We start from the raw sequence: 17,403 nt of genomic DNA, 5'->3' as shown, positions 1-17,403 counted from the left end.
AACAGACAGTCAAATAGATATGGATATTTCTACCATCTTAATGTCCGGATAAAAACAAAATAATTGTCTCTAACTTATATTTTTTAACCCTAAGCAGGAATTAGTTTTTTTAAGTCTGGTCAACATTATTTAAAGGGACAAGATCTCCATCTGTTTGACCAAAAGTACCTTATTCTCAGAATTTGAGCCTTGCAATCCATGTGTCTAGAATTATCTGCGTTTGAATGTTTAAATGACGTCTCGTCTTTTCTTGAGACTCTGTGATATATAGAAATGGAAAGTGAAATTCTTAGTTTGAAATATTTTCGAAGGAATTATATGATTTTGTTACATTTCTAATACTTCGGAAGACTAATAACATATATTCAAGACTAAAATCAACCTCACAAAATCCAATTTGTCCTATGGTTGAAGATCTTTAATACAGGAAAAAAACTCAGTTAATAATATTAGTTAATTCTCTCTTCACAATGGTTTATTGACTTCTGTTGTGGGATCATCTGATCACAAGACACCTACAATGTCCTTCCTTCGCATAAATAAGAAAATATTCTTGAAAAGAGATTTTGTTGAGTAAGAAATAATCCACTTCTCAATGAATGTTATTACCTTAGAAAATGTCAAGTAGTCCTATGATAATAGTTTTTGCAATATACTGTCTTTTCTTAGACTCTTTTTCCTCATTTACTATTTAGTCTGATAGCTTGTAAAAGTGATGGATTTTTTCTTGCCAGAATTCTCTTCTCAAAAGGAATATTTAGAATGATCAATAATGCTTTTTAAATTATCTGTATCACATTGTCAACTTCCAGAAGAATCTTTTTTCTCATTATTTGAATTTCAAAGGTAGTTTGTTTATTGTGCGTGTTGTTTTTAAAAGAGTGCTCAGTATTGTAACTTGAGTTCGAGAAAACTCGAATTTTTTTTGTTTTCAATTGAAAGAATCTTCAGTTGTGGATTGTTGTTTCCTGTGTTTTTTAAAATTGTGTTAAATATTGTAACTTATGTTTAAGAAGATTCTTTTATCTCTTGTTTTCTATTTCTCAGGACCTTGAGATATGAATTGTTGTTTAACTTGCTCGTTTTAAAGATTTAGTATAGTATTTAATTTTGAGTTGTGACAGATCATTCAAATGTTTGATCAATATTGGACCAACCTGTAAGATTTTCATAATTCTAGAAGTCTAGGGTCTGGGGTCTGTATTGTAATACATTACATATCAGTATATATCAGAATTTGATAAGATTTAGTATGATATTGTGTTGTGTATTTTGGTTAATTTTTGGGGTTTTTTATAGTAAAGATTTATTTTTTATGTGGAACATAGGATGATTTTTTTCTCACTTTGTATTTTTTAAATTCATGCATTATTATTCTCTCCAAAGAGTTTTGCATATATTATATTTTTCGGGTAAAATTAATGATAGAATTTTTTTTTAAATTCAGTCTATGTGAATTATAGTAATTTCACAGCATTGAAGATTAATTCTTGTGTAATAAGGTCATTTGACAATATAACAATATAAGATAATAAAATGTAATTTTAAAACGAAATAACTCCAGACATATTATCATGTCTTAACTCACTGAACACTGTAATAATGAATTATTATTCTTATAATTCTAGATCTTAGACTCTATAGAGAATATGCCAGTAAAAAAAGTGGAAGGTCAGGATGGGAAACAGTGTGTGTAAACCTCTCCGATTGGTACAAATTTATCAAACAGTTCCGCAAAACAAACAATTTTCAAGAAAGACAACTCTTCTCCTATCTTACAGATGAACTGTTTCCATTGGTGGAAGTTCAGTTGAAGGTAATTAATTGATTAATTAGGTTTTTTAATTAATTGTCTAGTGTCCATTAGTAAACATGGAGCAGAAAGTTTTCATTATTCTATTCTGTTGTAAAATATAATTCATATGATTAGTCATATTGGCAGGATCACAATTCTTTCTTTTTTCACTTTGTGAACCAAAGGATAGTAGATTGTAGAACATTAGGTGTTAAATAAAGATATATTTGAGGCAAAATGAGACGGGGCTATATAGGAAGGCTGTTTCCATTTTGCCCTTCCAGTATTTCAATGTAATAAATCATTTTCCTCTTGTTAATAACTGTAGTAGGAAGTCATTTTTTTGAGTCAAAATGTAAAGGGATCCAGACTGTGCATGTGTATATCTCATAAATGGGAAAAGAGCCCTGGCTTGTTGTCTTAACGAAAATCTTTAAACACTGCATGGAGTCTTAATTAAATATTTAACAGGCCCTGAGAACAATCCTATTAATTATCATGTCTGACTATTCTAGGAGAAAGAGAATAGCTGTATAGATAAAGAAACACTCTCTCAAGAGGTGTTGACTAAAGAAACAGCAGAGTTGGCAGAAATGTTAAAAGATTCCTCAGATACAATGAACAATCACGAGATTATTAGTCCAAATATTTCACCCGAGGCCAACCCTGAGCTGAAGGAAATTTTAAAAGATGATTCCACCCCGCCCAATAGCGAGAGAAATAAAAATAAAACTCCAGTTCCTTCAGCCAAAATAAATGGAGAAACAGGTCAGTAATTTCAGAATAAAATAAAGACTTCTAGAATGTAAAGAAGAATCTGAGAGAGAAGAGGCTAACAGGGTCTACTTTCTCTAGTAAAATACTGAGAGTTGGAGGTAGTTCTCCTCCATGGAAGCTCCACTGTGCTGCAAATGTAGCACAATTATTGCAGAAAGAAATTTGATTTAAGCAATTCGTCTCAACTCCAATTTAGCACATAACCCTAACCCTAGCATTTACGTCCTGTGCCTGTGCTTTAGTAATATTGTTTTCAATGCAACTTAATAACCATTATTGCCTAGCATTACTTCTAAATGATCAACCAATTCTGATGTAGAAAATCCAAGTTTATGGTTTTGATATCTGTCTTTCTGGCAGTGAAGTAATATATATATATATATATATATATGATATTTCAGATGTAAATATAAAAACGGAAGATAATAAAAATAATATCAAACCTATAGTTGATAACAAACAAGGTAAAGAAACTTCAATTTGAGAAAAATTAGATTTTCCTTGATCATGAAATGAAACATTCTGTCAATGTCTGAAAATTAGGGAAGATTTTTGATTTCTTCTGAATCATTATGATTGCTTCTTAATGGCACAAGTCTTGGACACAGCTAAATACTTGATTCAATTCTATTATCTTAAAGTGATACTACATGAAATACAGAATGAACATGAAATTTAAGTTCTTGAAATGGTCAATATGAGTAATATTCATCAGTGAACTTACCTGGTGTCATAAAGTTACAACAGAATCCCTGGAAAATCTGGAAAAAAATTCATAAAACTAAGTAATTATTGAAAAACGCTTAATCTTGATATTAAGCGTTTTTCAATAGTTAATTGCATATTTATGGATAATTACTAAGTTGTTTTTGGATTTATCGGATGATATAAGGATCCTGTTATGTTATTTATGACACCAGGTATATCTACTGGCTCTTATTCGCCAAGATTTAAATTTCTTAAACGTATCACTTTAATGTATTATGGCAAAATACATCTAAAGATTTATTGGGCCTAGCATATAGGATGAAATATCCTTGAAATTTATATCCAAAATCATTGTTATTTATTTCAACCATTGCTTTTAATATACCATTTAATAAATAGTGAAATAATAGATCTGTAAAAATATTATTTTCTATTTCAGTAAAAGATGAACCTGGTGTTGCTGTTACTAGTGCTGAGTACCCCCGAAAAATGACCCCAGGGGCTCAGAGTGGACCATTAAATGCTTTACAACATATGACCAATGATCCACCTTTCATGCAGCAGCACAGTCAGATATTTGTGTTCCCCACGGAATTTGCTAATCTAGCTGCTGATATGGTGCTTCAAGGACAGTGTGAATCTATCATTGACTTTCATTTGAGCAATCCCAAAACTAAGGAATTTCTTCAGGTTGGTAGAATATGTTTTAATGTTTTGTTTAGTTATAAGGGAAAGGTGATGAGAATACTTTAGGGCATAATATTGTATTTATTTAAACGCATCTGCAAATTATTCAAAACATTAACACTGACACTTTATTTTTGATGATATTGATTGGAAGCCGACACTGGGCCAACTCTTGAAAGTACTGGTAAAAAGTCAGTCTGAGGTATTTCACTGCCAAAGAAAAGGGATAGATTAAGTTATATTATATATTCAGCCATAAAATACAGCAAACTTTTATTTTTCTGAAATATATGTTGATATCTTTGACTAAATCTGAGTCATTTTCAGAATTATTATTTATTATTGATAATATTCCATTCAAGGGAAGTAATAATGTTAGTATTTCTTTAAAGTATGGATTGAAAAGTAGTTAAGAGCACTATGAAAATGAGGTTCTATTTGTTAAAGTCTCTGCATGTCTTGCCAGATTGAAAGAAAAATAGGTTTCTCTGCTTTGACAAAATTTTTCTCATTGTACTTTGTATTTCGTTAAAATTTGTTCATCAGCTTTATCTGGTTAGAAAAATTTTTTCATGATCCTCAATTATTTATACTAATCATTGTCTTTTGTGTCTTTTCAGCGTAATCCAATGAAGGGAAATCCAAACCGTCCAATGGCACCAGGAGGTGGAATGCAGCAACAGTTTGGTCCTGGTATGGGAAATAATATAAGGAATGCCAATCCAAATGCAATGAAAAATGCAGGAATGTCTCCAGGTCCGGGTGGAATGATGCCTGGGAATAATAGTGTGGCTCAGTGGGTACAGCAACAAAACGCTCATCTTGAGGAGCAGGGAATCATGAACAATATTCCTCCAAACGGTGGACAATTTCAAAATAATCCACGAATGATGAACTGGAATCAGCAAATGAATCAACAAGGCAATATGAACCCACAAATGAACCCTCTTGGAAACTTAGACTTCGATGACTTTCAGTTAGGTGCATTGAATCCTAATAATATGAACTTGTTACAAAGTAAAGTGCCGAATGAAAACTTAACTCCTGAACAATTACAGAGGAGAGGTGCATCGTTAGCAAAGTTACGGAAATTTCAGGAAATGTTATTCCCCGAACAGCGTGAGGATGTGTTCATGGATGGCCCTGGCGGTCCTGTAGGTCCAGGTGGTCCACCGGGACAATGTCCCCCTGGTGGTCCAGGTCCTGGCCCTGGTCCAAATCAAGGAATGATGCCTGATGGAATGAATCCAATGTTTCAACAGAACATGATGTCACAACAGCATGGCATGATGGGACAGAATATGATGCCACAACAAGGAATGATGGGTAATCAGCATGGTATGATGTCATCGCAACAGCAACAGCAACAGTTCATGATATCTCAACAGCAGAACATGTCTCAATTCGGACCTCAACCACCTCAGAACATGCCGAACTTGTCTCCATCTCAGCGTGAATGGCAGCGATTGCAGCAGGAATACTATAACAACAAATTTAAACATCAGCGAATGGGAATGGATCCTGGTGGTGGAAATGGTCCTCCTCCTCCACCATATTATAGTTCAATGGGACCGAAAGGAATGTGTGGACCTACCTCACCTAACATGAACGGACCTCATATGCCAGGTGGACCTGGTATGGAAGGTGACATGGGCTTTCCTCCTGGACCTATGAGGAGACCCATGGATCCAATGCACGGTGCTATGAGTCCTAATTTTAATGGTCCAATGCCACCTCATGGACCGGGTTTTGATCAACAAATGATGCCGAATATGCCAGGCCGAAATATGGCCACAATGTTACCACCTACTCGTGGCAGAAAGAACTCAAATGTTAGTTTATTTCGTGCTGGAAATCCAGAACAATTTTGCCCCGATCCTCCTCCGCGGAACGGATTAGGAAGTAAACCACCACCTACTTACGCACAGGCCCAAAAACGAAAACGAGACGACATGGAAGACATTTATAAAAATTTACAACCCACTCCCTCACCCCAGCAACTGAACTATCTGAATCAGTTTGAAGGGCAGGAGTTAACGATCACCAAACAACCTAACACAGCATATCATGAAAGTGGGGCAGGCCACCCAGGTGAACCTCATCCTGGATTTTTACAAAATCAAGTGAACTCTCCGATGCATCCTGGTGCAGGAATGAACAATAAAGGACCTTTGTCTAATTCGAGTCAAAACTCAAGTGCTGGACCTTTAGGTAGTCCTGGACCTCTACCAGGAGGTAATCAAATGATGGGAGGTGGTGCTAGTATGAGATTATCCCATTTTGATCCTCCGAATAATAATATCACCAGTGCTCCAACCACCCCCACAGCCAAAGCCTCCATGTCACATATTACCTCATCAAGTTTAGCAAACCTTGCAAAAGGCGTCGAACATTTGTCTAACCAAATGCAACAAAATATGATGCAAGGTGGTCCGTTCCACAGTATTCAAGTTCAGGGACAAAGTGCATCGAACGCAAACAATAATAATAATAGTGTGCAAAGTGGTAATAACAATAATAATAATGGTTCTAACAATGGTACTAATCCAAGTGGTAATAATAATAATAGTAACAATGGTACACCAGGGTCACAGGTTTCGCTTCCAACAACCACAGTGTCCAATGTTTCGAGTGTTCCACAATCTCAAGGAACTCCGAGTGTGAACAATACGTATGTGAACGCTACAATGTCTATTCAGCAGTTAAATATTCAAAGCGTGAATGCTCCAAGTGGCCCTGGTTCAGGGTATAACCCAACGATGCAAGTCCAACAAATGAACAATGGAATGTCACAAACTAGCAGTGCGCCTAATGGTCCACATAGTGGTCCCCCATCCGTGCCTTCCTCACATACCAATCATGTTTCAATGTCCCAAGCTTCAACTATGTTATCAAATATGGGCTCATTACCTCACGATATGCCCCCGTCAGGCCATCCAGGGATGCCAGGCCACATGCAAGGTCCCAATGGTCCTATACCACATGGTGCAATGATGCCCGGCGGACCCAGTCCAATGTCCAATCCCATGTCTCATCCAGGAAACTCAGGACATTTCTCAAATTCAGAGCCACCATTACCTGGACCTGCCATGACAATTGCAGCATCAATGTCCCAGTCTCAATCGATCATGGTCAACAATGGAATGGGACCCGGTTCCAGGCCTATGGGAAAATCACCAGGATTCTCAAGTCCGCCACACCCTGGTATGGGATCAGCGGGAGGCCCGAACAATAATCCAATGATGGGAAACAGAATGAGTTCGCCAAATTATCCACCAAATTCTGTCGGGAATGCCAATGTCCAGATTCAAGCCAAAACACCTAACACCATCCAGTATCTACCGGCTCATCCTCCAAATAACCAACCCAATGGCAATGGTCCTCAGAAACGACCGGAATTAGACTTCATGCAGCAATTTATAGATGGGAAAGGTCCTTCATCAACACTAAACTATTTCCCTCCCAATCAAAATCAACCTGGTAGACCGCCTGGAGTAGGATCACCTTTTTCAAGTCAACAACAAATGGCTATGCAGCAATCCATGATGATGCGATCAAGTGGTACCCCAGAATTTCCAATGGGTGGTCCTGGTGGTATGGGAGGACCCGGAGGAATGCCAGGAATGGGTGGACAAGGTATGCCAGTAGGACCTGGTGGGATGCAAGGTCCCGGAGGAATGAACGGTCCTATGCCTGGTGGCGGTATGGGTCCCGGAGGAATGCAGCATGGTCCTGGTGGAATGCAAGGAATGGACCCAATGGCTGGTGGTCCTGTAATGACCAGTATGCCTGATTCTATTATGGCCAGTATGGGAATGGGTCCTGGCCCCGGAGGTCCTGGTCCTATGAACAATATGGGAGGTATGCCACCAATGGGAGGAATGATGGGTAACGGTCGTCAAGGTAATCCAGGAATGATGAGTAACGGACAGATGATGAGTGCTTCCATGATGCAATCACAACACATACAGATGCAGGGTCCTGGACCTAGACCAATGGGGAACATGCCCCCAATGCAGTCCCCTCCAGGAATGAGGCAGTCAAATCCTGGAATGAGGATGCCGGGTATGATGCCTGGTAACCCAGGTTACGGACCTCAACAAATGTATCCACCACAACATATGTATGGGCAACCACGACAAAGGCAGATGTCGCCAATGGGCATGATGGGAAATCAAGGACAACCTTATATGGGCATGATGCCACCAACGTGACCTGTTAATCATAATAGTTGACGACAAAATGTTTTTTTGAATGCATGAAATAATTTGAATGTGAAACTTGGACATCATTGTTATTAATCATGTGACCGGATGTGTGGTGCGGAAGTGACGTCATTTGTGATGCTCATTACATGAGTGAGTGGTTCATTCGTTAACGTGTTCATTGTTTTTGAATAGGCCTATAATTTTTTTACCAGCATGATATCTTTGAATACGAATTGCCAAACGTTTGTTCAATTCGAAATTCGATGTAGCGCCGTGTAAGTCGAGACAATTATAAAAATTAACTGAGGCAAAGCATAAAATCTAGATTCTATTAATGTTTTTGTGAATTATTGAGATGCATAATTTGTTGATGTTTTACAAATGATTGGATGAATGGTTTGTGCAATATTATACTTTTATAGTTTAGGGGAAATAACTCGTACTAGCTTCAGACAACATTGATATTCGAGGCTCATAATATGATAAATTCTTGGTTTTGTTTCACATGAGCTCATACGATCTGTAGTTTCTTGCAAAAATGGCTCAACATCGCAACCGGTGGACACATTTTTAGCCCTTAATTAAGGACACCTTGATGTAGTAAACCTAGCTAAACATGTCCACCATAGAAGCAGATGACCCCCTTGTGGGAATTCTGACCAAATTTGTCCATCTTTAACACCTGTTACCTAACGTAGTGTAGTTGGGGTAATTTGGCTAAACATTTCCACCACCAGAAACAGTTAACCTTAACTAAGAATCGAGAACAGTAGACCTCAGTTGTGCAGAAGTAATGATGTTTGAAAGATTTATTTTTGATATATTTTATAAAGTGAAAGTGAGAGGTAGAATAGTAATGTTTATATCTGTATGGATAACCAATCGTGTAATATATTGTACAGTTATTTTGATAAAGGAATGCCTTAATAATCAGTTTGACGCAACGGATATTTTTTTTCATTGTCTGTTGATTGTAGAAAACAAACATAATTCTCAATAGAACAAAATGTTACAGTTATTACTCCTGATGTTGTTCATTTAGTTTTATTGGCCATTCTGCCTCAACCTTCAGCTTAAGTGAAAAGCCGAGGTACAGGTATCTGTTAAAGAGATAGATGAAGCGCAGTGGCCGAGCCAGGGGAGGTGGAGAGGGGAGGGCAGCCCCGAAAGCAAGTTTTCGAGCAAAAATCTCATAAATAGGTTAGAGATTCGGGCATTCTTGCAAAAATGGATGTACATGGTTTAAGTTTGGGCGCTCCTTCTTTATTTTTCTACCAGCTATCTCATGTTAAGCGTTCTAACTGGAGGAGCTCTCATGGATCAATAAAGCAACCTGTGGCGAAATAACAGAGCCCCGTCTTCTGCACATTTATGATACCCTTGCCTGTTTGACTATACAGATCTTCAAAACAAATATCATCACATAGCTTGGTGTTTGTCTTTTGGTCTTTAAACCGACTTGCCCTAAAATTTGCCCATTGTTTATTTCCCCTTCGGCGTTGACATGTAATTCAAACTCTGTAGAAAGGATTCTTCACAATGTCAAGCTATTACGAAATTATGAACGATACCTTGACCGAAACAGTCACCTTTCTTGTATCATAAAGGTTTGAAAAAATAAACGATTAGATTAGACTAAACGCTAGAGCATATAGCTAATCAGAATCTGTGAACACAATGCCTTAATGTTCACAGCTTTTCTTGTATCACGCAATGCAGCGATTTGATAGGATTGTAAGCCAATACACAAGAAAGGTGACAACTGCGGTCAGGGTTTAAGTACGAAGTTCGTAATAACTTTACAAAGTGAAAATGATAAACAGGATGCTCAGTATTATGACCTTGGTGTTGACAACGCCTACACAAGATACGTTGTGGTTGTTATTTTATTAAAGTAAAAAGATTATTTACATCAATGAAATGATCATCTATCTATTATGCAAACAAGCTTAAACGGGTGTGGGGTTTAAAATTTGTAGCCTATCTGATGCCATTTCAATGGTCACAGTGGCCACCTACACTTCAAGTCTGTACATCAACACGAAGAAACAGTTGCTGGAAAAGCCGTTTGAACATGACGACGAACCCATTTGTGCCACTGTGGAGGCTTTCGAAGCCACAAAGCAAGGATCCAAGTTATGGAAAACCTCTGGCAAAAGTGTGACTTTTAATGAATTGAACAGTAAATATTATAGCTATTTAAAAATGCAATCAAAGATAGGCTCCGAATTGTCACCCTACACTCGTATATTGTATTCCAAACATATTCAGAATGAATAGATTTTTATCCTTCAGTTAACTATACATGACCCTAGCGATAACGATACATTTTTTACGTGAGTCTTACATTCTTTTCTACCTTACTGACAATTTGGTGATAAAATGCATTCAGATAAAATAAAAATCCAAATTAAACCCAATGACATCATAATTCAGTCCCAAATGGCCTCCTCTTCAACTCCTATTTAAATAAATTTGTTCAAATGTTTTAAAAAATGGTAAGGTTAGTAAATTCGATGCTATTTATCTGTGTAATATATACAAAATACCAATTGCTACGGAAGCGAACAAGAATATACAAGCTAGAATCCTTTCATAGGCACTTTTCTTGTATACTCTATATACTATATATTGAGCAATTGGAATCGACATTACACCCACAGCGTTACTGTTGTCGATATCGCCCACAAGTGAAGCAACAATTCTCTGCCACTGCTTGGTTAAGGGTACACTGCTCGGCAGAGAACTGTCTAATGAATGCTGTACAGTTCAAACTACCAAACTGATCAGTATTAAATATGACTGGTTTATCGCCATATTCACAACCTGAAAAAGAAATATTAAATTATTCGTCACACATCACTGCAAATTATTTAATTAAACGGAATACAGAATGTATTGTGGTTGTTTTAATCAACTATCTCGTTCTTCCCTGTCAGATCCTCTGCTAAAGCCGACACAGTGTCAGTCGATGAGTTCGAAATGAAAAGCATGAACCATAGATCAAACTGGTGGTTTACCTCTTACAGCATATTGCCCAGAGTAACGACTTTTAATTCGTTGACAAGACTGGCAACATAACCTAGCTATTGGTGGTGAATAGCAATTGACTCGAACTTCGCCACCAGGGTGATAGGCTTCACAAAGATTAATATTTTGGTCGCCCCATGGACATTCTGAAAAATTGAAATAAATTTAATGCAAACTTATTTTTCTGTAAAATCTTGGACTAAGCTATAAAATGAGCAATGCAACATCATGTACAATGAGTATCTTTAGATCAAACAAAAGCATTATTGCGTAGTTCAGCCTGTAACGGGCCTCGATTTATAGTCTGGAAGACAAGAATTGTTTTTTTCACTGCATCACTAGTACTATATCTACAAATACTAGAATTAACTTCAGATTCCCATATTAGATATCTCATCTTGCAGCCTATGTGTTAGCTTCCGAGTGCTCTCGTATACCACGGGCTATAAGTTTCTGACCTGGTTTTGATGTATCTTTTAAAGAAGCACATGTAGAACAGCAGAACCTGGCGTTATCTGGGATATAACATAGACTAGGTTTTTCTCTGACTTGCTCACATCTCGGCGTCATATCGCCATATTCACATCCAGGATCACCTGAAACAAAAAGCTACAAATTGGAATATCAAACGGCCGTAAAAGGTATTAACCTTGTATTTTCCTACAGTGGATGTTAACAATTAGACGGTAGCATACACGACTCCTCACGACTGTTTCATTCTAACAATTTAACGCTTTGTTGGATTCCATGCATACGACCTGTATCATCGAAAATTTGGATAGACATTCCGTGTACCATTTGCAAATAAGACTCAAAAACCATCACCCTTTAGTGGAGTAGGAAGATAAGAATGAAATAGTGGACTATATTCTAGTGTCCTGGAAGACAAGTTATAAGGAGTATATAATATAGACCCAGCTTTATGGAACAACAATCACTGGTTAAAGTTTTATGCAACGTTTCAACGTGTTCTCAGGCACAGAATGATAATTGACCAACTATATGTACATTAATGCTTATTATTAAGAAAACACAAGAGATAAAAGGTTTATTAGTACAATAAGGTGTAGTTCATCAAATGGCATACTCACCAGTTCTGAATCTTTGACAGGATTCACAGCATCGTTCATTGTGACGACGATCATAGCAATCAAACCTCTGTAACTGTCGACATTGATAGGAATGGTCGCCGTATTCACATCCTGTAGAAAACAATATAATTGAGTATTGAGTGACGGGAATTCGAGAGTAAAATTGAGAGTTATTCTCAACTGTAGATAGAAGCAGGGATGGATAGCCGAGGTGATCCTCTTTTCATTACTTCACGAAAATCTATCCAGTAAGTGGTCTGGTAATTTATATCCGATTTACGTAGTATATATAAACCAAACAAAGCGCATTGTGGAGATTAAGTAAATCAAAAGAAATACTGACCTGCTTTAGTTGGTTGTTTCAATGGTTGACATTTATCACAACATTCTCGTGATGTAAATTCGTGACGGTAACACAATGACGATCCAAACTGATTAATAGCCTGAGTGCAGTCTAATCCATTGATCCTTAATCGCACACCAGTCTGTGGACAGATCTGAAAAGGGGAAATAGTTACTAGATCAAACCCTTTTTTCCATGCAGAACCTTGCTTCCTAATCCAATCAAATCCAGCTATTTGTAGAAAACTCTGTGGGCAACTGCCATAAATCATGTTGGAGCAGTAAGATGGGAATCTAACAAAATTTGTGGACAAAATAACTGTGACATAACATTATAATGCCTAATACCAAATCTTACCGAATCATACTGTGGATTAGCTGTATATCTAGGTAACGAGGAAGAAGGAACATATGACCCACCACTGGGAACATAGGAACCGCCAGCCGGAACGTATCTACTTCCAGAACCACTGGGTACATAACTACTTCCTGAGCCACTGGGAACGTAACTACCTCCAGAGCCACTGGGAACGTAACCACTTCCAGAGCCACTGGGAACGTAACCACTTCCTGTCGATACGTAACCAGTTCCACCTGGCACATAAGCCCCGCGTGGATTGACAGAACCCCTTGGTACAAACGATGTCCCAGAACCGCCAGGGTTTATTGAACCCCGTGGTATATATGCGGTGCCAGATCCCCTCGATACAAACGCGGTACCTGATCCACTGGGGACATACGAACTACTTGGAACATATGTTCTCCGTGGTACATATGTTCCACTTGATGTAAAGGTTCCCCTTGTACCACTAGAGGGCACATAGCTTCCTGAAGGGATGTAACTTCGTGTTCCAGTGGGGACATAACCACCTCTTGATGGTACATATGTTCCACTGGATTGGTAAACCGTTTGACGAGTTCCTTGGCCGGATCTTTGACCAGATCCTTGACTAGATCCTTGACTAGATCCTTGACCATTGCTTCCATAAACTGGGTAGCTACTTCTGTCTGATCCCGAACTACCACTCCTACCACTAGTTCCACTAGTACCAGTCCTACCACTAGTACCACTAGTACCACTAGTTCCACTAGTTCCTGAGTACCGGGTTTCGGTATAGAAACCTTCGCCAGCTCCTTGACCTGGAAATACAAACAGACCTTAATAAGTGTACAGCTGGAAACCTGAAATCGAACTAGTTACCCATAAGGAATAAGGTCATTTAGATCTCCCATTCAAATTTGTGGGTCAAACCAAAAACAATGGCTACCGTAATGTATCAAGACCCTTCTGTATCAATAGCTTCAAGTCCTCCTTAGAGTCTTTTTTTTTTTTACTCTGGATTGGGTTTAAATTATGGATGAATATGTACCGGTAGATGAATATTGTTGTCGCCCTCGTCCTGTCGACTCTCCGCCACTACTACCGGAAGTACCAGACCCAGATGATTGACGTCTTTCCTGATTACGGCGTTCTATCTCCCTGTTCCTTCTATCCAACTCTATCTGATGCTGTCTTCTTCGCCTTTCAGCTTCAATCCTTCTTGATCGTCGATCATACTCCGAGGCAGAACCAGACTGAGATCCGCCTACCCGTCCACTGACTTGAGAATGAGAACTTTCGGAGGAGAAGTATGTTCCCCTTGTTTCTCCTGGTTCCGTTGCACCACTATCTCGCCTTGTATTGGGTTGAGGGGCGCGTTCATGATCTGTGTATGGTACAGGCTGGAATAAAGAACAAACATGAATTGGATAAATTGGTTTTAATGTTGACTTTACTAAGCTACCTGTATCACTCTTTAGACAGAGATTCTGACGTTATACGACAATACAAAAAGCATCCAAATGTCAAAAGATGAAATCAATCAGGCAATCAAAATGTCGACCCGCTTAATCTATCACCAGGACGAGCTTGTTTTTGATAGAGTAAAATATCAAACAAGAAGGCCAGCAAGGTTCAAGAACAAACTGAACAGCAGTAGAAATGGAAAGAGACGGGATAGCAAAAGTTTTCACTCACCCCATATCGTACTGCAGTTTCTCGTTTTTGTATCGAATGTTGTGATGACTCATCCTCTGAAAAATAAATCAAACTTGAGCGCTATAAAAACCTTGAACACATGATCATAAATCACAACCTTGCACTAGAAAATATTTTCCAAGAGAATACATGAATATGTTCACATGTTTGTTTTTTGTACAATTACATTTGTTGGATAGCTAGTTACTAGTCTGGTCTGGTATACACTTGACATCATTTATCAGGTTTTTCATTAACGACAATAATATTTCATTCGGTTCTTATAACTTTGTAACTGTAGCTTTTTTTCCTTTTAGACTAAGACATAAATTTTTCCGTATGGTCACTTTTAAACAATCAAAAACAATTAACAGTAAATATATCAAATTTTGAATTTCTAATGCAAATGAGTGTTGATATATTTGGACTATTTGGGGTGCGGTTCTTTCAATTTTATGCTAATTTGTTAAAAATCTCGTTTGTCTTTCAAGAATTAGGCAAGTTGACAGTTTTGTCAAAGTTTGTTAGAATTTACATCATAAAAAAGGAATTATCATCTTAAATCTTAATTAACTTTCAGACATTGCTAGCCAAATGCAACAGTCTATAATCGTAATTTTTTGGGAACTAAGGACAGATATTTCTCATCTATAGCGTGGTAGTGTTGCTCTGATCGGTGGCATTTCTTTCCATTGTTAGTTAAGAGAAGTTTTAATGCAAAAAAAAAAATCGAATAAAATAGATACATTGTTCTCTAGTTATTCATTTACAAGACTTGTCTTATGTCGCTACTTTTTCAATCCGGTTTCCAGATGTCAGTGATGCAGGTAAGAGGGGCTGACATGGAAAAGGCGTCTAGTCGTTTGGATGGGACAATAAACCGAGACACTACAGGCTGTGCACCTTACAGATTTGGAAATCGGCTAAGGCCACTGTCCTGGCAAAATTTCCCTCATTGCACGATGCATGGTGTTGCCCGTCTTCATTAGCCCTCATGGTTCAGATAAGTAGGGCGTTAAATTCCATTCATTTCATTTATATCGCGACTTTGGAAAATGTAGTAAACAGTACAATGATACAAGTTTGTCTGTACTTTTGATGTTGTTCTGTTGGCAGAGATGGCAGTTTATCTGTCAGTTGGTAGTCTATTGTTTATTTAGTCTATTTATACTAATGAACTTAATTACTACAGAGTTATTTATTTATCGTTTGTTTATACCTACACAATATTGTTAGTAGATAAGGTACCTTTGCTATTCAGTAGAGTAGTTCGTACTAGTACTTATTGCCCTAGGTTTGCGAGACATAGATGTTTGTTATTTTTTTCTTAAAGACAATGTTTATAACAACATTTCATATAAGTACTAGATATGGCAGACATTGGCCCGTGTTGCTCTTTAACTCTCAAACAATGTCTATTGGGGCAATGGAATATTTAGTAGTAGTACATACTGCCTAAGGTCTGACAGACATAGACCTTTCTTAACACTAATCATTGTCCCGAGCAGGACCGAAGCTACAGAGGGGCCGGTGGTGGGGGAGGGGTAGACATGGTTGCTTGTTAAGCCCTACAGAAAGTTTATAAAGAAGAAAAAAATTATTACCACCTTCGAGCTCGTTGATCGATTGCATTGCCCCCCTTCCCCTATAAATCCTAAACTATTTCTCTTAAGTTTTCCCTGCAATCTTTTCCCTGTCAGAGAATTTAGCTTGAATAGAAAAACTAGGGGATATAATTTCCACTCAAATGTCTGAACATGCCTGGTACCGTTCATTTCCTTGGCGATGAAACTCACTTCAGCATTGCTGTCTAGCTCACTCGGCATTTGAATTAGAAATATGCGTGGGCGAATATTTCAAAGATAAAACTCAAGATTATATTTTAATTATAACATCCCTAGAGAATACTCTTATCATAATCAACATCTCAATGGATTTACACGAATAAACACGATAAGGAATTGGCTAACTGTCAAAAGTAATAATGACAAATCTAGAGATTCATTGCATTGATGTTGTTTCAAAAAAATCCCAATTGCCACCATAAAACCCAAAACTTTGGCAATTCATAACAATTTGTTGAAACACCTGTTGAAAGCCCCACAGAGCGAGAGCCAAAAATACAATTAGAAAAACACAACTAAAATAATTACTCGATGTCTAATTGGATTTTACATTCTTGTGAGCTGTATAGAAGCAAACAGTAGCAGAAAAGATGTTTTAATTCTAGAAAGAATATACTATCGAAATGCCAACCCTTCGTATCCCTTTGCGACGTTTTCACGCCACTGCTATATTTCGTGTAAAGCATACATCAGCAAGTTGCTGAAATCTACAAGAAGCGAAGATTAATGTAAGGAAGGGAATCCCAAACAATCATTTACCTCTTATGTTCTGGGTGTCTTCTGTTAATCCGCGTTGTATACAACATAATACCAGGGTACAAACTAATCCACGATACATATTTATAGTTTATCACAGTTGATTAATCCAGGTAAAATAGCAGGTGCTTGTTTTCTTCAGGAAGACCTCGTACAGCCTTACTATATATTTAAACCATGATTACCATTCTAGTTCCAGTCAATCTGAAGAGAAAGGTTGGACCATATCAATTTCCAAACTTATCTTAGACCAATTTCACAAAAACCAAAGGAAATGACGTCCCACTTTTCCCCACCTGTTTGGGATAATAAAGACTTAAAATTTAATAGATTAGTGAATTTTCAGCAAACGCACGTGTATTGAGGA

General features: G+C 37.6%; 2 protein-coding genes across 2 annotated transcripts; one reads left to right on the top strand and one right to left on the bottom strand.

Annotated features, from left to right (window-relative positions):
- Nucleotides 1-617: 617 nt before the first annotated feature.
- LOTGIDRAFT_237014 (hypothetical protein) lies at nucleotides 618-9,196 on the top strand (the record flags this gene model as incomplete). The annotated part of the gene is made up of 6 exons (XM_009068667.1): nucleotides 618-624; nucleotides 1,629-1,816; nucleotides 2,311-2,563; nucleotides 2,974-3,036; nucleotides 3,720-3,970; nucleotides 4,588-9,196. The coding sequence occupies 6 exons, from the start codon at nucleotides 618-620 to the stop codon at nucleotides 8,179-8,181; spliced, it is 4,356 nt and encodes a 1,451-aa protein (XP_009066915.1). The 3' UTR covers nucleotides 8,182-9,196.
- An 851-nt stretch (nucleotides 9,197-10,047) lies between these two features.
- Nucleotides 10,048-17,118, bottom strand: LOTGIDRAFT_237013 (hypothetical protein; the record flags this gene model as incomplete). Its single annotated transcript, XM_009068666.1, has 9 exons — nucleotides 10,048-11,001; nucleotides 11,196-11,351; nucleotides 11,643-11,801; nucleotides 12,297-12,407; nucleotides 12,640-12,793; nucleotides 12,997-13,778; nucleotides 14,009-14,360; nucleotides 14,656-14,711; nucleotides 17,040-17,118. The coding sequence occupies 9 exons, from the start codon at nucleotides 17,116-17,118 to the stop codon at nucleotides 10,841-10,843; spliced, it is 2,010 nt and encodes a 669-aa protein (XP_009066914.1). The 3' UTR covers nucleotides 10,048-10,840.
- Between the last annotated feature and the right edge of the window lie 285 nt (nucleotides 17,119-17,403).

This window comes from Lottia gigantea (genome assembly GCF_000327385.1).
Source record: "Lottia gigantea unplaced genomic scaffold LOTGIsca_92, whole genome shotgun sequence".
In the NCBI taxonomy this organism is placed as follows: domain Eukaryota; kingdom Metazoa; phylum Mollusca; class Gastropoda; family Lottiidae; genus Lottia; species Lottia gigantea.
This window is presented reverse-complemented; position numbering and strand designations above follow the sequence as displayed.